Here is a 26,422-nt window from a genome sequence, read left to right on the forward strand (position 1 = left end):
TGATTATTTTTTCTTCTATCCTTGCCTGCCCGGTTTTCCAGGTAATAACAAGCAAAAACCAAAAACACCAGACTGCTACTCTAAATAGAGCAGGAGGTCTAATGTCCCTATATTGACAGCCCCTACTCTGTTGGGCCATTGGAGTAAGTTGACCAACGACAGAGCCCGCAGGTTGGGCTTGACTCTGAATAGAGCAGACAGGCTAAGAATTGCCCTCCTTTTTTTATAAGCTTTTTTTATTGCAATTTTTCAAAGTTTTGCACAGTACATCCATTTTGGTTAATCATATAGTACATATCATACATAGTCACAATATAATACTCGGCAGGCTGCTACATTCTAAGCATAGGAATCTTTTGCTTTATTGAGGTGACTTTGTCGCTAAGAGAGTGTAGAGCCTGTTAGCTCCTGACTGCGTGGACCAGTGCCTACCATATTTATTGTACACATAATCTACATCTGCTGTGCTGATACTAGTTTATCACTTATCAGTTTTTCAGACATGTACCATATCCTACTCTGCAAGCTTGGCTTCGCTGTCGGCCTACTCTACTGGAGAACTCTTTCTAGTCCGTTCAAGAATTGTCCGCATACACAATCATACAACTATTAATGCCTTGCATCCTGATGTATCGCTATTTATCCAACAGAAATATATCACTACATAAGACGGGGAAATAAGAAGGTACTGGCACAGGAAGGCAGTAGTAAGGAGCTGGCATACCATTTGTGCACATGGCTATTATCTGCAAAATAGGCACATCTTTATAACTATGGGGTTATGGAAATGCTATAAAATAAGGCACAAGGCAAAACAGGGCATTACTTCTCTTTCAACCTTCCTCTGGCCAAGGCAGTTTTCAACCCAGTGTTTTTTGTTTTGAACTTTTTTTTATGATTGCTTTATAGCACGCTTCCATCGTAGTAGTGGCATTATTCAGTAGTGTCCAGTTGAGTCAGCATACGACTTGTTGAACATCTCCTCCTACTAAGTGGCAACTACAAATCTTAAAGAACATTAAATACTGCTTCATATTAAGTTTAATTGTGGTTGGAAGTCAACAAAGAAAACACCATCATAAACAACTCAGACAATGAACTCGGGGAATCCAGAGAGTTAACATCTAATTCATCAGCGATTCAGTCACAAAGAACAGCAACTAGCAGACACTGCACAATAAATCACAGTGAACAGTACATCAAATATTAGAAAAATAGCAAATTCACTATTAAAATGTCAACATTTTAGTAAAAAACATTAAATATGGAAACAAAACAGGTGCACATATCTGTGGGGAAAAAATGACTACATCCAAACTGAAACAGGGTTAAAGGAAAACTGATTCTGGTGCAATTGGTGCAATTATGAAAATTCAACAAATTTAAATTGATTTAAAAATTGCATACACCTAACCTCGTTATATTTTTCACATTGCTGCTGTTTCAAGTGTCATTTAAAATATATGTCATAATAGACATAAAAACAGTACAAACAAGTAACAACTCTAACCGCAGTTCTCTAGTGTTGGCATCTTTTGCAGATTTGCTTCCCTTCATTGTTCTATATAGTCAGGCTGGCAATCCTCAGAGCAGTACGAAGGCTGTACTCCGTTAAACACTTTAACAGTCTAACCTATCCACCTTATTATTTTGGTCTTCTGCCTCCGCCAAAGCAGCGAATAAGCGTGAGCTCCATCTCATCACGTACCATCTTTAGTTTCTTTAGTACAAGTGTGCACATGGTAACCATTCTTCAGACGACAGGCAGGTGACTTGCATGTTCCTCCATGAGTATATCTATGAGAGTACATACAGTTATGGGCAAGTAACATTGTTCTCCAGCAAAGGTGCCTCTGATGGTGTTGTGTGCACTATGTAGCAGTACAAAAAAAGGCCCTGCAGCAGAACCCTCTCATAAAGTGCAATAGTTACCAGCATTCCTCTTGTAGCGTCACTCTTACATGTACTCTATGGTTTACCCTGCATGGAAAAATGCAGTGCATGAGAAAATCCATTCTGAGATTCCTTGTTGGGAAAGTTCCAAACCGCTTTTTTCTTTTACAATAAGCAATGAATAGCTGCACCTGATTTCAAAATCCAATTTTTCTAATCAATGTAGCAACACCATCAGTCCTTTGCATCCTTCACACATAGCAGTCTTTCTGAACATTAGTAATGAAGCCATATAGGACAAGCTTGAATTTAGAAATCTTGGTTTTGGGTTGCTTTGCTGAAAAGGCTGTAGCTTGCTACTTTGCTTAGCACAGATAATTACTAATAGAGTATTGTATTCAGGAGACACACTTTATGAGGGCTTTGTGGATAGGTTAGACCGTCACCTTAATGAGAAATGTATTCAACCCTGATGATGGAGTCAGGTTATACATAAATGTAGGCGAGTCAACAAATTAACATGGCGAGCCGAGCCAAGGGTCGGTTCAGACTGTAAGACCCAGGGCACTAGCTGAACCTTGAAGATATTCGGCATGTAAATCATGCAACAAACATGGTGTTAGAATATGACAAGGTGTCCAAAATAAAAAAAAGTATTTCTTCCTAATACACGAAACAGTTCTACTTTAGTACATCAGATTATATTTCTGCATTGATAAATATTAATTAAATGTGAGAGGAACTGATTTACAACGGTTGAGTAAATTTACTGTTTTTTTTGTATTCACAAACTACTAGTTTTTTAAAAACATTTTTTATTGCAAACAAACATAGTGCAAGACAGGTGTCAAAATGTACATACATCTCGTGATACATTGAGTAGGGAACTGTCATAAGTTCACCGTAATAAGTGGGCTCCAGCCACGGGAGGAAGATTACAGCTACAACATACCAATGCGCCCAATTTAACAGGATAAGTGTAGTTGTACAACAAACTACAAATACTTAAGTAAGGAATTAAACAAGCTACTAGTTAATAGCAAGTTTATCACTGTGCTATCTGCAGTCAAGGTGGATAACTGAACATATAAATATCGAACAGGCCTGTCCTATCTTTTTTCCTATCTTTTTATGTGTAAACGTATGTAGTTTGTGGATAAAAAAAATAGTACATTTATACACAAATATAAGTTTACCTTTGTGAATCAGGCCCAGAGACCACACAATCTGGTCAAGAAGAAAAGTCGGTTTGATCCCAGATTTTCCAGATTCTCACTGTACAATTCAACCACTAGATGGGTATTTCTTTCTGACATCAAAGGTTAATGCTTTGTCTTTAATTCTTGGAGGGTAAAATTAGAGCTGTGGGTAACGGACAAAATCCACATTTGTTTGGCCAGTTTTTTATAGAGTGAACCTTGCCAAAGGGCATCGGATCATTTCACAACAGGCACAGACCATGTTACACATTTATATTTTAGGCACTCAGAGATTGGTAGGATTCACAGAATGCTGAGCCTTGGCCAAGATTTAAATCTGATTCCCCAATTTAGATGATTGGCAGCTGAAGCAACTGGGCCACATTGCCAATAGAATAAGGTGAACTTAATGTGTGGGTTCAAGGTTCCAAGATGACCTCGAGCTGAGCTAGTGCAAGACATCTGGCTCGAGTTTGGCTCAACCTTTCAGCAGCTCGTCCACCTCTAGTTAATCAGTCTGAAAATGAACAAAGAAGCCCCATCATAAAATCTCTGATGAGTCTTCTAGAAAACAGAATAGAGACAGTTTATTACGTTGTCTATTGGCTCTGGAAATCATTAAGTGCACTTTATGCGAAGAAAGTTTCAATCATCGAAATTCTGCTAGTTACAAGTAATATGAAAAATTTAATGTGGCAATGAAACAACTGATGCAATCGTGCTTTATAGGAAAACCAAAATAATCCAATTTTTTTTTTTGGACTAAGTTTGTTTGATCAATGCTACTCTCACTGCCTGCAATATCCTTTGGCAGTTTTTAAGTATGTCTAAATGACAAAACTCCAAGAATTCAGGATCCAGGCACTCAGACTCATATAGGCTGGGTTGCGGTGAAGCATCCATCTCCCTACTCTCATTAGTATTTGCTTGTACACCACGAGTCTGACATGCTGATTTTCTCATCTTCTTCGGAGGTCTTTACCAGAACTGTCTGGTCCATAATGAGAATTACAGTGCATTTGGGTCTTCTGATTCTGCGTACTCTCCCAATCAGCATACAAACCAGAGGAGAGCATAGACAAATAACGCTAAGGAAACAAAGACATGCCTCCTGATTTCCTTTTTTTAATACAGTTTTTACTGCAGTTTTTGCCAGGTTACAAAGATGCAACAGGCCCATACAGGGAGTCGTCATGAGATCAGACATGAGATCAGACACCGCTGCGAGGTGAACAATCATATGATATAAACATTCTACAAATAGCACAGAACATTCAAGCAACACACAGGCAGTATATTCTAAAGACCCTCAATGATAATTATATCAAGTTGCTACCTCTGAATAGAACAGTTATAACTGGGAGCAAGGGGAGTTGGAGGTAGCAGTGATGCATGAAGGTCAGGGAGGTAGTAATTGCAGTGCTGCACGAGTATAGAGTATAGATGGCTGGTCTCATATGTCCCTGTATTAACGGGAACGAGGCGAGGGCGACAACATTTCTAATGGCAAATACGGGTGATGGCCCATCGTAAGGCTGATGTAAATATGCAGGGGTGCTGGGCAGCTCATGTTGGGGTCCTTTTAAAGAGGGATGACCGCCTGGGGACATATGTTGAATGAAGGGTTTACCAATCTGGAGATATTGGGTGCTTGCAAAGATGCTGTTTTTCTTCAAACTGAAGGGCTGCCCCCTAAGCTGCCCCCACTTAAGGATAGCGTACCGGCAGGCTGCCAACAGAGGTGCGTGGTTTGCCTTCCATTGCAGTGAGGGTGTGTTCTTTTGGCAAGAAGGGCCATCCCTGCTTAACGAGTGTGCACAGAGTGCTTCTTTCTGCGTTTAAATATGCCTAAGGTGCAAGCCTCCCAGGTAAATATGTCTGTGAGGTCAATGACTGCGTGCAGCGTGGTGTGGACAGACACAGGACCACAGCTTAAGGTGAAGATCCGCATCTTCAGCATTACATGGGGGCACTGGAGGTCAGCCTCGGGAAAATAGAAAAAAAGCTGTGGGGGGTTAAATATGCCCGGTGCTGGATATGAAACTGTGTGTTCTTGAATCTGCTGTTCCTGGAGACAGTTAGAGGAAAGGCCAGCGACAGAACTCATTCAGCATCGTGGAAGACTCTCCCCATGTCCTCCTCCCACTTCGCACGTCGTCGAGAGAGAAAGGCGGCAGTGTTGAGCAGCGCTCAATAAAACCATGTAAACAGATGACCCCATACCCCATGGTGTGGAGTGCTTGCATGACTGCATGGGTAGGTGGTTCTTATGCTACCGGATTTCTTTTTTTTCTTTTTTTTTGCTACCGGATTTCTTTGATAACAGTTCTCGCTTATGAAGATCTGACAAGTCGTTTTTTCCAGTATAGCAACCAGGACATTCCCCATGCTGAGAATGTTTCTTCTATTCGAGATCAAGCTCCCATTTTGTCAATTATCTAGTTCCCTGTTCACAAGAGAAGACTCTTGAAAGGTTCTTTATTCACAATAGATCTATGTTTTAAAATATCTATTGTGAATAAAGAAATCTTTTCTAATGAAGAAACCTGACTTTGGAATCCTTGGGAGAATGTTTGGAGAAACAATGGAACAGCTTGTACAATGTTATTGATACTGCAATAATTACTGTTGAAGTGTGCAGGGTCATTTTGCTTTTTTGGATTTGAAAAACAAGGTTCTTGTTTTCTAATATTGGGATCTAGGGGATTGTATCCCAGACCACCAGCACCTATACATATATACATTATAGGGATTCTGTCACCAGTGCGGGTAAAATAGCCCCAGTCCCCTGTTCTGGCTTGACTCTGAAAGTAGTTCCCTACTCTACGGCCCACACGGAAACTGCCAGAGTGGGAGAAAGGTGAGTATGGTCCTGCTTTAGACCCCAAGAATGGAATCACTATTGTGTTTTCTTTTTTTTTTTTAACCAGGAATTACCCAGAGTCATCTCCCAGTTCCATGTTCTACTGTGACCCTTTTCTATGGCACCCTTCAGGGTTGACCCTATAAGTGACCTTCATAATACTCTAAAGCTCACAGTGGTAAGGCAGCCCATCAGATCAGGCAGGTTTACTTGTTTGTACCTTGTTCTGGACTTGCCGATTTCATGACCTGATCATACAATAAATATGTCCTTTCTGACTAACTTTTGAGAAAAAGAGGCTGAAGTTTATTTAGTACATATCAGAAAGAGGTGTGAACATAGCCTGCCTCTTTCTTGGATTTGATTAAGTAACTTTGCAACTATATATATTCAAGATCAAGAATAGTACAAAAACATTTCTGAAAAGATGGGCTTTTGTGATTGGTTTTTATTTGTAAATATCTGTTTTGATGCTAAATAAATTACCTGCAGAATTTTAATTTAAAGTAATGTAGCTATTTAATTATTGGAATTATTGAGATTTAAAAACAGATTTGTTCCTCCAAAATAACATTATCACTTTTGGTTCATTTAGATGCAATCTGGACTCATGGCTATGGGACTGAGTAGCTCAAGTCCATTCTTGCCGATTAAAATCATATTTTATTTTCATTTGCTGTAACCTTTTGTTATGTTAAAATGTTATGTTAAAAATACTTGTATAGCGCACTTACACCCAACGGTTTCATGGCGCTGTGAGCACAGGGTAGACAAACATTCAGCAGTGTAGAAAATTTCAGAAAGAAAGTGGTTATCCATGGGCTTGACAAAACAATAAAGTTTTCAGAAGAGATCAAAGTGAGGGTAAGAAGAGGTGCGTCTCAGCTCCAAGGGTAGTGCATTCCAACAAGAAGGGGCGAGAAAAGAAAATCTAAGACCGCGATGTTTTTTGCGGTTGAAGGTGGGAATTGTAAGTAGGGCCAAGTGTGAAGAACGAAGATTACGAGAAGGGACATAGCGGTGAAGAAGAGAAGAAATAAATACAGGGCCAAGGCCAGCCAGGGCTTTAAAATTGTGCAGCCAAGTTTGAATTCGCAGCGTTTAGCCACTGGAAGCCAATGGAGGGCTTTAAGCAGGGGGCGAACATGGAGGTGTCTGGGCTGATGGAAGATTAGTCTCGCGGCCTGATTCTGTACCAGCTGTAAGCGATTTAGCTGGTACGCCGGAATGCCAACATAGAGTGCGTTGGCATAATCAATCCTGGAGACTACAAGGGCCAACAGAGCCAGAGTCAGAGCCTCCGTGGTTAGAAATCGGGAGATCTTACGGATCTTCCGAAGATGGAGGAAGCAGGAAGATACCACGGCACTGATCTGGGGCTTCATGGAAAGGTCCTTGCTAATAATGACTCCTAAACTTTTTGCTGAGCTAACAGGACGGGGGGGGGGCATAGCCCGAAGGACAGAAATTGGAATTCCAGGGATTGAAGGTACCTCCGACCAAGACCAGCTCGGTCTTGTCAGGGTTAAGTTTTAGATGATTATCCTCCATCCAGTTGCTAATAAGACACAAGGTAGACTGAAAATTATAAATTGATTGGTCAGAGGAGTCAATGTCAAAGACAAGCTGGATGTCATCAGCGTAGTTAAAAGCAATGACATTGCTGCCCCGTAAAGAACGGATGAGGGGAGTCAAATATAGGTTAAAGAGGAGGGGAGAAAGGGAGGAACCCTGGGGGACGCCACATGTCAGCTCGACTTTGTCCGCTGAGTAGTTGAAAAGGCGAACAGCCTGATGACGGTTGCTTAGGAAGGAGCGGATTCACTCACGGGCCGGCCCCCGGATGCCGGCGTCTCCGACACGGCCGACCAAAATATCGTGGTCGACCGTGTCGAAGGCAGCCGACAGATCTAGGAGCACCAAGGCCTGGCTGATCCCAAGGTCCGCTCCTCTCCTCAGCTCCTCTATTACTGAGAGGATAACTGACTCAGTAGAGTGGGCCGGCCTAAATCCAGCCTGTTGCGGGTCGAGGAACTGGGTGCGTTCGATAAACGAGCTCAGGAAGTTAGTGACATGGGCCTCCAGCACTTTACTAAGGTAGGGGAGCAGGGAGATAGGGCGAAAGTTGCTCATTAGGGAGGGGTCCGCATTGGGCTTTTTCAAGATGGGTACCACTTCGGCTGTTTTGAAGGAGTCAGGGACCAGGCCAAGCCAAAGAGAATTGTTAAGAAGTGCCAGGGGAGGTTTGGGGCAGGTAGTAAAAGCCTCCCGTAAAACATGGGGGGGGGCAGCAGTCTGTGGGAGAGCTGGAACCCACCTTTTTTAACAGGACAAATAATTCCTCCTCAGATATCAGGGGTATCTGGGTCACTGTGTGAGGGTTTCTGGTGGCAGATGAAGTGGCAGATATGGATGTGGAAAATGAGGTGCGAGAAAGAATGCTATTTTTAATTTTCGCAATTTTTTCCAAAAAAAGGAGTTGAGAGAGTCGCAAAGTGCTTGAGAGGGGGGGGTTTAATAGTCACTCTATCGGGGTGTGAGAGCTCCTCCACTATGGAAAAAATATCTTTTGCCTTAGTGGCAGAGTCAGTAATCCTGTTAGAGAAGTACAGAATTTTTGCCTGGAGAATAGATTGCTTATAATCTTTAAGCTGGGCCATAAATAACAATTTTTTCTCTGGGGCATAATTGCGCCTCCAGCTACGTTCAGCCTGCCTGAGTGTAAGTTTTTTAATTTTTAGTTCATCCGAGAACCATCTCTGGGCATCGTGGGGGCGCTTTAATTTAAGGCGTCTGAAAGGCGCCACAATATTACTGGCTGATTCAAGCCAGTACCTCATGTTGGTGGCCTGAGTGTTTAGGGAGTCATGTTCGGCGGGAGAGGAGGCGCTAAGTAGGGAACAAAATTCTTTGAGGTCCGCCCTGTTCCAGTTCCTGGCCAAGAAGTTCCCCGTGGGTATTTGGCCGGTGTGGGGGCAAAATGTCAGGGAGAACGTAATAATAGAGTGGTCAGACCACGGACAGGGAGAAATAAGGGGTTGGGAGATATCTAAATTGGACGTCCAGACCGGTGAACAGCCTTTACGACGCGGCTGTTACACCGCCGTGCCGTTACAAGGGCGCTTGAGGACAAGGAATTTTTTTATTTACTATCCAACACCTTCCCTACTGTACGTAGGCTGGTGTTGGAATAGTAAATTAAAAAATTCCTAAGTCCGCACCCCCTCCAACGCAAGTCGTGGTAACGACTTGCATTGCAAAAACCGCGTTGTAACGGCACGCGTTGTAAAAGTACGCGTCGTAATGCCGTACATCCGTCCAGACCTGGTCTAAAACGTGGCCTTTGATGTGCGTTGCCGACTGAATATGTTGAATGCAATTCATGCCCACTAAGAGATCCGTAAAAGCAGAAGAGCAAGTGCTCTCCCTAGCATCCGAAGGCAATAGTAAAACTCGCCGATGATGAACACTTTTGAGTTGTTGATCACCAGTTGGGAGAGCATATCGCCGAACAGCGACGGGAAGCCAGGCATGTGTTGGGGGGGGGGGGGATAGACAAGAACACAGATAAGAGAGAACAAGGAAGATTCAAGTCTTAGAATGAGGTATTTAACTAATGGTATAGTGGCAGCTTCTAGGGATGAAAACCTGATTGAGTGTCTCACAATGGCTGCGACCCCACCACCAGGCTTACCAGAAGGTCTATTGGTCTGGAGGATGTAATAGCCCGGGGACACCGCTGCCAAAATATCAGGGGTTGACTCCTCATTGAGCCAGGTTTCCGACTCTGAGTCCAATAAGTGGAAGATCTCTAACTGGTGTTTAACCAGCGAGCGAGTGTTTAGGTAGCTGACAGTAAAAATAGAGCTAGTTCCTCTTTTGGCTGGGGGGGTAGAGAATCGCGAGGGTCAAACAGGGCAGAAGGGGGCAGGGCCGCTGATAGGGGAGATGTGAATTCCTGAAAATCGGACCTGGGACAAAAATACCCAGAGAGCCCAGTCGGGTTTGCGAGGTGGGGCTAAGGGGCCATTGATTATGAAGGCGAATTAATAACGGGCTGTGTAGGAAATTAAATGGGCAGAGTTCCCTGCCCCTGGCCCCGAACGGGCTTGCCTTTAGCGCACCTTCGGCGCACCTACGGCGCGCCCGCTGCGCGCCTTCGAGATGACATGTACAATATGTAGCCTAGCCCCGCCTCCAGCTAGACCGCAGCCTACGGTCCTGCCGGGCTCAGGGACTGACCAAAGATGGCGCCCTACACTCCACACAATCGGCAATGCAGCCGCGATGGACCGGGCACGGGGAGCACACCTCACAGCAAGTAAGTAAAAGAATAAAAGATTAGTGAGGAGCAGCGATTTTTAAAAAGTCCAGCAGTCGCTTTTAAAAGCGCAAATAATACGATTCCAAAACAGGCAGATAGCGGTGGAGTGAGAGTGAGTAAGCAGAAGAGAACACAGCAATCTTAAATCATTACTAGCGTGCCTCGCAGTCTGCCCCCCAGCGCTCAGCGGTATTGCAGGAGCTGCCACCACCTACTGTTACCGCCACGCTCCTCACAGACTCAGCCAATATGTAGCCTAGCCCCGCCTCCAGCTAGACCGCAGCCTACGGTAATGCCGGGCTCAGGGACTGACCAAAGATGGCGCCCTGCCCTCCACACAAATGGCAATTCAGCCGCGATGGACCGGGGCAGGGGGAGCACGCCTCACAGCAAGTAAGTAAAAGAATAAAAGATTAGTGAGGAGCAGCGATTTTTTAAAAGTCCAGCAGTCGCTTTTAAAAGCGCAAATAATACGATTCCAAAACAGGCAGATAGCGGTGGAGTGAGAGTGAGTAAGCAGAAGAGAACACAGCAATCTTAAATCATTACTAGCGTGCCTCGCAGTCTGCCCCCCAGCGCTCAGCGGTATTGCAGGAGCTGCCACCAACTACTGTTACCGCCACGCTCCTCTCACACTCAGCCAATATGTAGCCTAGCCCCGCCTCCAGCTAGACCGCAGCCTACGGTCCTGCCGGGCTCAGGGGCTGACGAAAGATGGCGCCCTGCCCTCCACACAATCGGCAATGCAGCCGCGATGGACCGGGGCAGGGGGAGCACACCTCACAGCAAGTAAGTAAAATTAATAATGGTTGTTGTTTGCAAATCTGTATATGATGAATTAAGCAAATCTAAAAAGTGAACTGTGTAGCATGTAACTGATCAAATGATGGCATTTGACATGTATATGGGAATAGCATAATTAACTTTAAACTTGAAGGTCCACCACCCAGAGATTTAAGTTTATACTTTAGCCGCCCTGCGATCTCAAAAACTATGACATTAATAAGAGATTCATGAGTAAACCTTAAGCGTGAGAGTATTTTCTGTGATCCAATACAATTATATAATGGAAAACATTTCCCTTGCTGCTGTCCACTGGCCACAGAGTGAACACTTGATCTACTAGGGCAGAAGACTTATTGCCGCTTATGGCAAGCTTGATCATGAGCCAGCAGTCATTAATCATTGACTGCAGGCAAAAGCTGTTTGGCAGTTCTTACTAAAAGAGAAAATATTGATAAAAATTTCAGTTGAACATTTTGGTGTAGTTGTGACTCTATATACGGAAATGCCATCCAAATAGAACACACTCATTGCAGGAAGTTAGTGTTAGTGAGAGTATTAATATTTAAACTCTAGTTCAGATGCTTGGTTGAGTAATTTCATAGTTTTTCTCTTCCGTTCTCCAGAAACACAACACGGTTTTCTTTCCTCGACTTCTCCGCTTCGAAAACGAGGAGGTGGCTTCTCAAGGTATCCTCTGGGCCTGTTCTAATAAGGGATGGATCATTTTTCTGTTGAAAACAAAGAAATAATAAAAATAATTCATGAGTGGACAGTGAACCAATCACACAAACAATCTATCCAGGTGTATTGTATCAGCTCCAGTGAAGTAGCTTGAAAAGGAAGGGAGAAAGAGAGGCGGCAAAGCAGGGGAAGAGTGGCGGCATACCTCCCAACTAGCAAGCGCCCATGACGCGGGTTAGGTGTGGATGTGCAAACCAGCACCAATGGAATAGCTTGAAAGGGAGGGGGAAGAGTGGCGGCATACCTCACAACTAGCAAGGGGCCATGACGTGGCTCAGGTGTGGATGTGCAAACCAGCACCAATGGAGTAGTTTTAAGGGGGAGGGAGTAGAGTGGCAGCATTCCTCACAACTAGCAAGAAGGCCATGACATGCTCAGGTGTGGCTGTGCAAAGCTACAGCGCCGCAAACACTGCACGTAACATGGCAAACAATATATGTGTAAGTACATTTTATTAGTAATATTTGTAATAACCACCATAGCCTTGAAGCCTACTTTGCAGCGGGATAGATAGGTGGAGGAGGGAGCAAATATCAATTGCCTGCAGCTTCAATTAGTAGTCTTTAAATCCTGATAAGTTTTGAGATCTGGCCTGGAGTCAGATTTAGCTATCTCCCAGCCTCACGTTTATCAAAAAACATAATAAAAATGACAACCACATATATGTACACGCAGGTCTTTTGGTGAACCCTTTTCATTCATTGGTCGGTTCAAGTGGCATTCACATTTTACTTCCACCCATACAGGGTAGGGCAATAGATCAGCCGGCTTCAGATATGGTCTGTGTTTAGTGTGAGCGACAGCATTTTGCTTGTAAACATCTGCTTAAAAAGTAGCCCACTTAGGTGCCAGGGCTGCTATCCTAATCTCTCATTTAATTTCCTGTTTTTTTTAAAGGTATTTTAGGGACGGCGACATTTTCCTTTTTTTTTTTAAACACATGCAAGACACCTCTAGACCACAACAATATTTACTTTTTAATAATGTTTACACTTTCAATGCCCCCAAAAAACCTGAAATCTTGCGCCTAGGCCTAACTCACAATGCTGCTCCCTCTGGAATTTGATATCCAACAACCTTAGACTTGAAAAAAACGATCTGAAATTCATGAAATGACTGAAGGTGCACCATTTCAACCTGGCATTCAAATAATCCACTTGTCCCAGGAGCACCTTTATTCAAGTCCATCCTAGATTATTCTCGTCCGGATGGCTAAAATTGATCTGCCCCACACAAAGGGCTCATGACTCCTGCACGTCCAAGGATTTGCCATCAGTGAGATTTCTACAGTGGACATCATAGCAGAAGACCCGGCACACAGCTATAGTAGATCTTAACAGACCCCTTAAATCACTCTTAGACAATGAGCAGCCCAGGAACTACTGGTAGCTCTCCTGCTACTTTGCAGTAGCTCTCCTGTGATTGCGGCAGAGGTGGGTTCTCTTTATGAACTGAACATTAGAGCCGATTTTAGGAAAGGCCAGAAAGATCAGAGGCGTATTAGTGGATTGCATCTTATTTTAGCCTGCAGATGTATTTTTCTGAAAATAATTTTCTTGCCAAAAGTTTTACACCTATTCAGAACCATGTAGCTGGATTTCGAAGTGCAGTGGTTCAAAAAGCCCAAAGCTATGTGCAGCAATTTTATATGGAAATATTCAAGGGCTCAACTGGCCTTAAAATATAGGGTTCTCCCAAGAGCTCGGGGAGGTGGACAGTACCCAATTGTAGGCTATATTACTGGACTGCACTTCTACAGCATATGGAAGTTCTATGCTCATCTAAGGGTCATATTTTAGGGCACCTGGATCGCTGAGAAGAGACCCCCAAGTATCTATGAATTAGTTTGGGGTGGCGAAGCTAGGGGAAGGCTTTTTCAGACATATTGAACCCAGTGATTACAAAAAACTTACTTTTAAAGTAGTGGGAGCAGCAGTCAAGATGTGGAGGCAGATTCCAAAATAGACATTACCAAGTATAACCGCTATACCCCACTATGGCTCTCCCCCTTTTTCCAGTGGTGTTTCACAATGGGATATGTAGGCAGTGGGAAAAGGCAGGGTTTACCAGGCTGGGTGATCTGTTTTATCAGGAGCAATTGTGCTCTTTTACCGAGCTGTAGCAGGAGCTTGGATAGGATAAAGGGTCTTTTTGTAAATTTGCACAGATCAGAGACAGCTTCAAAAAACTGACGGATGATCATTTTTGACTCCGCCAAAATTCCCCTCTTGTATTTAATCATGTGCCAAGGTACTAAGATTGGGCAGGGGCATAGCTTGGCCAGTAAGATTGGGGTGGGGGGTCCGTTTTAGATTTTCCAACAATGAAACTGACATATAATGTTAAAATAAATTATAGGGCAAGCAGGGGGCATGAGAAAGACTAAAGGGCATTGAAACGGGAGACAAAGACAGATTAGTAGGGGTACTAAGTGAGAGAAAATACATCATTTTGTTAAATAACCAACATTGTTGAAGACTTTCAAAACAGAGAGGTAAAAGTGTGTGTGCATGTTTGTCTGTGTGTAAGTAAAAGGTACTGTGGAAATCCGACAGGCACCTCACTATACCCGACTGAAAGCACCTGTACCCAACTATTTTGGAAAAATACATTTATTAGTGGGGCGGTTGTAACACCCAAAACACTCCTGTGAAGCTACACCCCTGAGATTGGGCAGATTTATGCAATACTGAACAACATGGTGGTGGATGACCTGAACTATCATGATGTTAAATGAGCGGGAAAAACTGGAGACTCATGGTAGAGATATTCGGACCTCAATAGAGGTCGGGATGAATGTATTGCCGACTGCAAGCCTGAATACTCAACATTATAAAACAATTTTTAATTTAGATTATACAACGGCCAAATTGTTCAGTTGGGGCAGAAGGGCTGACGATAAATGTCCTAGTGTTGGGAGGCGCCCGCTGATAGAGGACATATGTTCTATGATCGTGTGAAGTTAGATACATTGAAAGAAGGGCATTGAGGATTATTGGAGCAGGATCTTCAGAAGGGAGATACATATAAGTTCAAAACTGATGTTATGTGGGGTTGACGCTTCTTTCTCAGGACAGCTTTATTTTATGTTTATTTCTATGGTAGTAGCTCGTCTTTTGATAGCAACTGCCTGGAAAGATGGTAAACCACTTTGTATAACTGCGTGGGAAGGGGCACCGGAAAGCAGAGGACGCAGATTTGATCCCCTATGACAACTTGGATCAAAGAGCGCTTTGGCTGGAATGACTATTACCCTAAAGTTCCTGGCCTCAAGCTAGGCAGATATTTTTGATTTTTGAAGACTGACAAGGGGAACTCAGAGTAGGCATTTTTTTGTTCAACATTCAAATGAAATGGGTGCATAGTTTGTTACAAGGGGAGGATTACAAGAGTTGGTGATTTAACAGCAATGAAATAATTCTGTTAAAATGTATAATGCATTTGTAAGATATTGGTTAACCCAATGGGGGCTAATCCTAAAACTATTTAATTTATGTCCTGATATCAGATGTAAAAACGAATTTGGGTACTGTATAAACATGTTATGCTCAATAAAAAAATAATAATCATGAGATGGCTCCATTTGTAGCCACAGACGATTGATGTATTGGTCAACCACAGAAAGGATAGGAACCGTCTCAATATAAATTAGTTTAATAGTATATATTTACATTTGTAACCTTTAGCAGATGGCCTCTTAGTCACTGAAGAATGCAATGTAGCAAATACAGCGTGATAAGAATATTAATAACGACCACACAAAATGGTCGAATCCATTCTAAAAATAATACATGATCATGTGTGCCTACATTTTTCAAACTGACCTCATTTTTTCGTTTTAATATATGTGTAATTGAAGAAAGGGATATAGAAAACGTAGTGCCAGATAGTTTCCCGGATGGCTGCTGCACATCATTAATATGTTGCTGTATAATAACGCAATGTGTTATCATACCCAGAGGGAATTCTCAGTGTCAAAATAATCTTGCTCACATTTGCTGCTATTTTCAAGGATAAGTAACTGCACTCTAGGGCAAGCGAAGAAGGACATATTAGTGAAATCTATGTTTCTCTGATCGCCCAGAAGGATGTTCGGAATTTTACATAAAGTATACTTAAATCGCACTGATCATGCTGTCAACACATATACTGCAGTATGGCCCAGATGCATCAAGATAAAATCCGCTCGCAAAGGGGCAGATTCTCAGAATCTGCCCCTTTGCGACCGGTATTTTTGCATTTGGGATGCATCATTCCCAGGGGCGTGGCTTGGCAAGCCACGATGGCGGCTGTGTCCTGCTGAGGCTCCGCGATCGGGCTAGCATCTTGCCCATTTCCTATGATCGCTGGGAGCCTCAGCCTACCAACAACCACTCCAAAGAGGCTTACCTGCAGTGGGGCATCCTCTACCTTCGTCGTGGGAGCTGCGGACGGACGATAGCCACTGACCCGTCCCTCTCCGAGCCCGGAGCCGAGCGCCCAAGATGGCGGGCGCGGCTCCTTCTGCTTGCCGGGGGCACCTCTGAAAACCTGTCCCCGAGGCGGCGACCCTCGCCGAAACGGACTGTTGCCGGCTCCGGTGCCCCGGCGAGGAGCGCAGCAGCCGGATCTCGGACTTTCGGTCCGGAGCTAATATTTGCGGAGTCAGTTCGGCGCACAAGATGGCGGCCGCTATAATGAAGTAACGCAGCACCGGCGCCTCTCCACGGCCAGGAGCCTGATTCTAGCACTGTCCAGCTCACCGCCACGGACCGCGGAACACCAGCGGAGGTCCCGCCTGTGTGGCGCTCAGCCCTTCGGGCGACCACGATCCCTCCTGAAGGCGGTAGGTGTAGCCCCCCCCCTCCCCCTCCTCCCGTGGGCCGCGACGCCGGCGACCCGGCGGCCCCCTATCCCCTCTGGGGCTCGCCGAGGGGTCGCGGATCGCATCGGCCCCTGCTCGGGGGGGGCTAGAACACCTCTGACTCGTCGTGTGGCCCGGTGGACCCGGGTGCCTGACCCTAAGATGGCGCCCATAGAGATCGGGGCGCCGTGATCGACGTGGGATCCACCCTGGAGGCACGGTGCTCTTCTGGCCCCGAGGCGGTAGCACGCCACACCGTGGACACTCATCGGCCCGAGAACCCCCCCTGAGCCCTGGTCGCCTGCTCCTTGGCCCCCGGGGTTGCCTGGGGGACGGCGCCGCGCGCCGGGGAGGAGGGGGCACAGGATCCGGCCTCACTAAGGACGCCCGGTCTCCGAGGGACGTCTGGGCTGTGGTGACAGTGCCATCCTACTGTGCATCTCCTAACACCTGCACTGTCGCCCCCTGCAGCCACGAGCTACTAAGGGCGCCCTGACCTGACGTGGGGCCCCCTAGAAGGAGGACAGTAACCGCCCCCGGGACCGCAAAAGACTGGGCGCTCAACCTGCACTGAGCTACTACCTACCTGGGCGTACAGAAGGGAGGCGGCCTGCTGAACGCAAGATACACAGGAGCCGGGCCCCCCCCCCATCTCTGACAGCACTCATGGGGAAAACAAATGCCTCGAAGTGGACGGCGGTCCCCGAGACGGCCCCCGAGAGGATGCCACAAACAAGAACATGGACGCAAGCCCATGCGTCGCAAACCGACCCTTCTCTGTCGGCGAAGTTGGATCAGGTATTGGCAGCAATCGAATTGTCCCGCCTTTCGATGGAGGAGAGATTGGGCGCCCTAACGACGGACATTAGTCTAATCCGCGACGACCACCGCAAGTTGGCGGATAGAGTGAAGGAGGGAGAACGGATCGTGACCGAGCTACAGCCTGCGGTGAAAACACAGGAAGCGGAACTGAAGGAGGTCCTACACCGCGTGGCGGCCCTCGAGGAACGCACAGTGGACTTAGAAGGGCGCTCAAGAAGATGTAACATTCGCGTCCTAGGTCTACCGGAAGGGATTGAGAACTCGGACCCTCTGACGTACATGGAATCCTGGACCAAATCTTTCACACCGGTGGCGGACAGGTCGGCATACTTCTCCATTGAGAGAGCCCACAGGGTCCCGGCCCGGGCACCTAAACCGGGCCTTCCTCCGCGACCCATGTTGGCTAAATTCTTGCACTTCCGAGACCGCGACGCGGTGCTCCGTGCGGCCCGGACGGCGGGCCCCCTACAAGTGGAGGACCAGCATGTTATGGTGTTCCCGGACTATGCCCGAGAAGTCCAGCACCAGCGCTCCACCTACCTCGATGTCAAGAGACGCCTCCGCGCAAATGATCTTCAATACTCCCTGCTGTTCCCGGCCCGCCTGAAAGTGCTGCACAAAGGGAAAGCCCTCTTTTTCAATACGGCGGAGGAAGCGCAGGATTGGACTGAGTTTCACTGCCCAATAATCCCTAATCCTGGACCCCAGAGAGCACGCAACAACGACTTTCGACGCTCCAGACGATGAGGTGCGAGCCGTGCTCGATCGGGCCGCCCCAGAGGCCAGGAGTCACCCCCCACGGGCTCACCCGACCTCACACAAATCATGCAGGAGCGACGAGATGCCTTAAAAGCGGTGACCGGACTGCACACGTCGCCCATGGCGTCGGATCTGGAAGGTCGACCGCACCTGTTCACCCCTGAGAAGGACCGGGACAGTGACGGAACAATGTAGGGGATTGGACCAATCTCCTCCCCCCTTGTAGCGGTGCACACCTTGGAAGCTACCCTGGCCAGCCAACCTGGCACCTCTTCATGATGAAAGGACTACCTACTGTTATATCCTTCTCATGGTGTTCTATTGTGTTGCGCGACGTCTAGGAGCCTAGACTGCTTTGTCATATGCTTGTAAGCGCTAGCGAGCGATAGACGCTTCTCCTGCAAGAGCCCGACCCGCGCACAAGCCCAGCAGCGACACACGCTGCCACCCCGCAGTTATTCGTTGTATTTCTCCCCTAGTGGGACACTAGTTTGGATATGCCACCTCCGGTGAGATATCCCCAGTATTGGGACTGTTTCCCACCTAAAGTTCTGTTTATTGTTACTCCCCTTAGTCCCTCCCCCATGACTGTGGAAGCTCGGCGCATAGGAACACACGTGACACATACACACTGGCGGCCGTCGGGGGCTGCAGGGGGTTCCCTCTCCCACTCACGACACCCTAAGAATGGCAGTTTCATGCTCAGACATTAATGTCCTTACACTGAATGTACGAGGCCTACACACACCCAGCAAACGCTACTCTGTTTACTCATATATTAGGCGCATGTCAGCCAATATTGCGTTTCTACAGGAGACACACATTAACACCACCGAACTCACTCGCTTGCAGGTCAAATGGCGAGGGATCCTCTGTGCCACACACTATTCGGCGTTTGCGCGCGGCGCGTTAATTTGGGTCAGGCCTGGCACTCCCTTCCGGGAGCTTCGACGGGTGGTAGATAGAGAGGGCAGGTATGCGCTTTTAGAAGGGATACTTGATGGCCAAGGTATACTCCTTGGCAGCATATACGCCCCCAACACAGATCAGGACAAATTCTGGGACCACCTCACGGGCGTTTTGGCCCAGTTCACTACAGTTCCGTGGGTACTGGGAGGTGACTTTAATTGCACACTGGACCCCACCCTGGATCGCTCACATCCTCCCCCCACACACTCCCCGGCCCCCCGGCAGGCAGACCTCTTCAGGGCATGGACCACGCACTGGGCGCTCACCGACGCATGGCGACACCTACACCCACTGGCTCGCGTTTACTCCTTCCACTCGATTCCACATAACCTCAGGGTCCGCCTGGACCGTTTCCTCTGCTCTACACCGATCCTCCCTAAGATCGCATCTACAGATTACTTGGGTCGGATCCTCTCGGATCATGATGCCCACATCATTCGGCTGAACTGGCGCCCCCCGCACCCGCCAGTCCCCACCTGGCGCCTCCCTAGAGACTGCCTCTCGGACCCAGTATTCAGAGACGCACACAAGACCAGCATCCAAGACTACTTTACACACTACACAGACACGGCATCGTCGGTACTGGTGGAATGGGACGCTTTTAAAGTGGTGGCAAGGGGCGCATGCATCAAACAGGTAGTCGGGGTCCGCCGCACCTTGGAACGGATGCTCCAAACCTCAGAGCAGACTCTGGCCGCACTCACTACACAGCCTGACGACTCAGAGGAGCACGCCATGCTCACGGCCAAGGCTAAGACGGAGTATCAGACTGCCTGCGCTGACCTCCGAAAATACAATTTTAGGTCTTACGCCTCTAGGGTGCATAAGGACAGGGACAAAACTGGAGCGCTACTGGCTTGGATGGCGAGGCAGGATACCGAAATCAAGCCGATCACGGATATTGTCAATCCGGACGGCGTGCTGGTGCGCTCACAAGCCGAGATCCTCTTAGCGTTCCAGCGACACTATACACAAGTGTACGGGACTCCGACCCACTGTTCCCCATTTTCTGTGGATAGTTTTTTACGCCCACTGACGCTACCTACAATATCGGATGTGGACAAGCGCACCCTTGACACCAAGATCAAACCCTCTGACATTACCCAGGCGATTCGTGCCATGTCCCGGAATAAAGCGCCAGGACTGGACGGCTTCCCGCTGGAATACTACTCGACATTCTCTCCCCTAGTGGTCCCCCATCTGTCACGGGTGTTTGGGGCGTCCCTTCATCTGGGGAGGTTACCCCAGTCACTGCGGGAATCCGTGATTGTCACCTTTCCCAAGCCCCACAGAGATCCACTCCACATGGGTTCGTACCGCCCCATCACGCTCCTATCGGCCGACTGTAAAATCCTGGGGAAAATTCTAGCTGATCGTTATGCACAGGTCATACGCCCGCTGGTCCACCCCGACCAATGCGGCTTTGTTCCGGAGAGGAACACCTCCCAGAACCTTCACCGAGTCTTCCATGTACAAGATCAGGTGCGTGGCAGATTTCCCCGCGCCGCCTGCCTCATTATGGACCTGGAGAAGGCATTTGACACCCTCACCTGGCCCTATGTCTTCTCGGTCTTGCAACGCCTCAATGTTGGCCCGACGCTTATAGCATACACACGCCTCTTGTATACCGATTTGACCACGCGAGTCCGTATCGGGAAACGTATATCACCAGCGTTCGAGGTTCGGCGAGGCACGCGACAAGGGTGCCCCCTGTCGCCTCTCTTATTTGCACTGGCAGTCGAGCCGCTGGCGGTTCGGCTGCGCCTGGAAGGTGCGGAATGGGGCATCCCACTTGCGGACAGCACGCATTGTGTCTCCATGTACGCGGATGATCTCCTCATATACGTCCGAGACATCGAAACGGACCTGACCCCTATAGGGGCGACACTGGAGGAATTTGCGGTTGCCTCGGGACTACAGGCGAACTGGGATAAATCCACAGTCTACCCCTTACACCCGAGCCTGCCCCCCCGGGAAGTCGAGCTCGGAGCGCATAAACTCTCATGGTCCGCGGAAGCCCCCCGATACCTTGGTGTTCACTTGTACCATTCCCCAGCTGACCTCTTCCCAGGGAATCACTGCAAAGCACTTGCCAGTCTGCGCCCGGCGGTTGCCTTCTGGAATAAACTCCCACTGGCCCCAATAGGTCGGATTGCACTGGCTAAAATGATAATGCTTCCCCGACTCCTATACCACTTCACGAATTTACCAGTGGTGCCGCCCAGATCTTTTTTCCGTGACGTTGACTCCCTCCTAGGGATCCTTATCTGGGGCGAGGGCCGACACAGGGTCGCCCTGAAAACCCTCCAACTTCCCACGACGCTGGGAGGGCTCGGAGCTCCGTCCTTCGAGTCATACTTCCTTGCAGCACAGCTCCAGTGGCTGTCGTACTGGACGGCGGACCGTTACCTTCAGGAAACTGTCACCTCGACCGGCAGAATCGCGACCCCGGAACTCACCCGTCTACTGCTCCCAGGCACCAAGCCACGGCGCACATACCCCCTCCAAGTGGCGATAGCGCGCCGGTGCATGATGCGGATCCACCGAATGTCCCCCAATAGACCTCCGTACTCTCCGCTCTTACCACTGATAGGCAGCCCCAGGCAAGACTCCTACTTCACGGCTCCGTTCTTCGCCGAATGGTCGCTCTGTGGCATCACGGATCTGGAGTCGCTCTTTGAGGAAGGCCAGATAAAAACACTTGACCGCCTGACCGCTGAATACGGGCTCCCCCCGGGCCAATTCCTCAGATACCGACAGCTGATTGATGGATACCGACCCCATTTTAACTTTCGTACGGGTGAGCCAGACATGCATCCAGTAATACACACTATCCTACGTATGGGGGTGGGACGCCACTTAGTCACCTGGTTGTATAAATCCATCCGAGAACTCTCACACGCTCCCCTGACGACCTTGCGAACTACGTGGGAGGAGGACATAGGCCGCGCGCTACATGACTCTGAGTGGACTAAGGCGCTGGAGGCCCCCAAACGCGTCTCTAGAAACGCCCGCTTCAAGAACATCCAATACTATATCCTACACAGGGCGTACCTCACCCCAGCGCGCTTACAGAAATTCCATCCCTCCACGCCATTTCTATGCCCCAGATGCTGCGCCCCTGCCGCAGATTTTCGCCACATGTTTTGGAGCTGCCCCGACCTTCATTCCTTTTGGCGGGCGGTACACGACACCCTGTCGGAACTGACAGGCCTCACCACATTATCCACCTGGGAGTCTAGCGCACTAGGCATCTTTCATGTCCCTAAACGAGTCCCAGTGCATAGACGCTTCGTGTCCTTAGCGCTCCTGTTAGCGAACAGATGCATAACCATGCGCTGGCGATCCCCGGAGGGTCCCCCTATAGCAGCCTGGACGGGGGCGGTCGGTAAATGGGCGGCGGCGGAAGAGGATGCTCTTAGAGAGGAAGAAGCCAGGGGCGCGCGTAAATTTCCCATATCCATGGAATGGGCCATGCTCCTCCACAGCTTCCGACAGTCCACAAGTGTAAGTGATCCGCCTACCCCTTCCCCTCCCCTCCCAGCCCGAGAAGACCAATAGCATCTACCCGATGTCTCCCCCCCCTCCCCCAGAGCAGGCTCCTGATTGCCTACTCACCCCTCTGGACTGCAGGCTGATTGACTCCTTGGGTCCCCCCCCCCTGACGCCCGTCACCGGTATCCCCCTACTTTGACCATGCTAGCGCCCACATGCTTCCCTCCCACGGTTTTGTCCCCCCCTGTTCTCTGGTAGCACCGTTCACGGACAGTACAGGCCCCGATCCCACGCCCTTGAGACGGGAATTTACGTACCTGTTATCATCCACTGTCCTCTTGGCTATGCAGGTTCACTGTCTCCCGACCAGCAGACATGGTTGTACGATCTGCACAGATTGATTGAGGATTTGTATATTTGCACCAGTTGTATAAACCGAAAAACGTTGCACGCATGGCTGAATGTTGAGGCCACGTCAGCGGATAATTTCCACTGTATCCATTTACTTTGATGCAACAATAAAACAAATAAAAAAAAAAAAAAAAATCATTCCAAATCAACTTGGTCTGTGCTATGCGTGCCGGTTTGCTTCCCCACAGCAGGCTGAAAGCCTGGGCTGCTATTGCCTTAAAATAACTTGGCGGCACCGGAAATGGCGCATTTTTAAGCGCATACAGAAATCTGGGAAGCGCCATCATTTTAAAGAGCGCTGCCTTTCCTAACAGCGTCAGCGGTAACATCCCCCAGTGTGTTGCGTCCCGCTTTAGGCGCTCCAGCGGGGGCATCAGATTTCGTTTGAGGAAGTCATCAGAGTCGGCTTTGATATAGATACCTAGATATTTAAAAGTATCGCCTGTGATCTGGAGTGGGTAGTCTTCAGGTTTAACTTTATTTTTAACTCGCAATGTTTTTTACAACTTTTAGAATGTGATCATAATGACAAAATAAATTAAGTTGAAACAATCAAAATGATAATGCCTACAAAGTGTAAAGAAAAGTACTGAGGCATGAATAGGAATTGCCACAAACCTTCTAAGGCTAAAGCATTTGCTTCACACAACTAAGTAATAAAAAGCAAGCATTTCAGCATACTGTTAGAAGCTGCCTGCCTTTTCCGTGGGAAGAGATCTTATCTTGACAGTGAATGAGGCTTAAACAGTGTGTACAGCTTTTGAAGAAGTATCGTAAATGCCTACTGACAGGGGAAGTTCATAAAAAAAAAGTTAAACACAAAAGCAAATGAACATAGTAATTCAGCGATGGGAACTGATAAGAGCCCCCTTTTAAGGCATAGTAAATACAAGTAATTTGAGAAGCACAGCACAACCGCTGTGAAGGCAATACCTAAAAAGGAGAGGGTGAAGGATTGTGAACAGAATTTCGGGTCAGTTTCGTTGCCTGAAATTTTTGGTAGTGCAAAAACTGCCAGTGGAAATACCCTTATATTATGGTTTGTTTTTATCCCTTGGGTGGCTTTAGGCCATCACCCCAAGTTTTGAGGGCCAGAAAATTGCATGTTTTATCAATTTCAGAGCAGATTTGCCTGGGTAAAATCATGCACATAATACCTGTCATCATGTAAAATATACTAACCATAGTAACTCTTCTACGTTTCCCTTCATTGAACTTTTAGGGATTTCTGCAGTATTTATTTACGCTTGGACATGCTGCGATGATAGTCGGGCAATTTTGTTTCTCACTTTTTGAGCAATCATGTTTCTGTCCCCATTAGCCTTCCCATATTTGTATGATAGAGTGCACATTGCTATGTGCAGTAACTTTTTCATGTCCTCCTTTTCTCTGGCCACGTCTGCAACTCGCGTCTGGGGTCAGACATCACACATTTTTTGTAAACATATTTTATTAGTTGCATAGTAACAAAGTACATGATACAGTACGAGTCATTGGTATAATACTTTAAATGTAATCAGCTGTAGCATCAGATCTCCAATTCAATAGCGGGACTGTAATCTTCCCATGATCCCCATCCTACCCTCTGTGCAGAGCCAACCAATTACCAAAACTACCTCTAACCTCATCTAAGTCCCACACCCTCCCCCCGCCACTGGTGTGCATCACATGCAGTGTCAAAAATAAACATTAGGACCAGCTGCAATCCAAGCATTCCCACAATTGCAATGTGCAGGGCCTCCTTTAACAACTACGCTCCCCATTTATTCTACCTCTGTTTGTTGTTCATTCAACAATTGCACCAGCATTTCCCAAGCCGTCGCTGTTTCTTGAGCTTTCTCATTGTTCGAGCGTCGTGCCTGTTGGAATCTAATAGCACTCTCACTACTGGCCCATTTCCTGAACTCTGCCTTCCATCTCCTACTATTGGGACCCTCCTTCGACTTCCAGTGCATTGTTATTTCCCTTTTCGTTAGTAGCAATCCCATATCCACAAATTTTCTGGTCACCTTCGTTTTAGATGTGTGTGGCGGAACCAATGCAGCAAGCATGTGGCTATATCGAAATCCAACCGTCGGTCAGTGATTGCATTCAACAGGTCTCCCACTTCCTCCCAATAACCCCCTAACTTTAGGCATTCCCATAGCATGTGCTCCAGCTCTACCCCTTCCCTTGCACATCTAGGACAGGCTGCATCCTCTACCTGAAAGTATTTCTTGATCTTACCCGGTGTTAAGTATGCCCTGTGTAGTATGAAAAAGAGCCCTAGTTGGAACCGTGCATTCCTAGTTCCCTTCCAGGCCCTATGAAAGACATGTCCCCACGTGGTTTCAGGTATGGGCTTCCCAATGCCTGTCTCCCATTTTTGTTGTAACGTGTCAAGTGGTTTTAGTCCCTCATTTAACATTCTGGAGTAAAGGCAAGTAACCGCTTTGAAGGTCCCCGCCGCCATCACCACATACTGACATGCCATTGTTGTTTTGGGCTCTACTGATCCCTCCCTCCAGTGTTTCCTAATATCAGCCAGTAGAGCAGCATGTAGTAAAAATCTACCTCTGGGGAGGTCATATCTCTCCTGCAACATCTAATAAGGCAATAATTCCCCCTCTTCGTACAAGTCACCCAGCACTTGTGTCCCTGCCTGTTCCCACTACAGCAGAGGCGTCCAGTCTCCACCATGGGGTAACGCTGCGATCATCTCCAACAGGATTTCAGGAGCATATGGGTGCAGTACCTCAGCCTTACGTTGGCTGCGGTTCCAACATAGTCTCAGCGTTTTCTCCTCCAGCGAGAGATCCCTAAGGTTAAGCTTGTGCTGCAGGACTATAAATGACAATATGTGTCTCTGGATTCCCCTGCCTCTCAAGTGCTCCGGACCTCTGAACTCCATAGCAATTGCTTGCGTCAAAACCTGGAGTTGTGCTGCTAATAGAGCTCGAAATCCGGAACCGCTTGCCCACCCTCAGCTTTTGGTCTCATTAGTGTCGCTTGTGCCACCCTCCTTCTTCCAGTTCCCCAGAGGAACCCCGCAACCATGGACTTCAGTAGTTTGAAAACCGAGGCCTGGACCCATACGGGCAATGTCCTAAAGAAATATAACAACCGAGGTAGAGCCACCATTTTCAATAATGCTATCCGTCCCATTACCGACAATAGAAGCGTCAACCAAAATGCCATGCTACCTTCAAAGCTCTCACACATCTCCCTATATTACCTTCCACCATATCGACGGCTTCATGGTAAATACGAACCCCTAAATAGGTCAGGCATGCCGGCTCCCAGAGCACATCCCAAGAGAGCACAGGTAGTAATCCGCC

The 26,422-nt window shown here is 47.5% G+C and overlaps 1 protein-coding gene across 7 annotated transcripts in view; it reads right to left on the minus strand.

Annotated features, from left to right (window-relative positions):
- Positions 1-1,025: 1,025 nt before the first annotated feature.
- The window catches only part of LOC144754696 (putative oxidoreductase YteT), a 1,220,731-nt gene continuing 1,195,334 nt past the window's right edge, over positions 1,026-26,422 (minus strand). For all 7 annotated transcript variants that reach the window (XM_078642823.1, XM_078642828.1, XM_078642827.1 and 4 more), the window contains one exon: positions 1,026-11,793. In XM_078642823.1, coding sequence (XP_078498949.1) covers positions 11,662-11,793 — 132 coding nt within the window. In that variant the 3' untranslated portion in view covers positions 1,026-11,661. The remainder of the gene's footprint in view (positions 11,794-26,422) is intronic.

Source organism: Lissotriton helveticus, chromosome 5_1, assembly GCF_964261635.1.
Source record: "Lissotriton helveticus chromosome 5_1, aLisHel1.1, whole genome shotgun sequence".
NCBI lineage: Eukaryota > Metazoa > Chordata > Amphibia > Caudata > Salamandridae > Lissotriton > Lissotriton helveticus.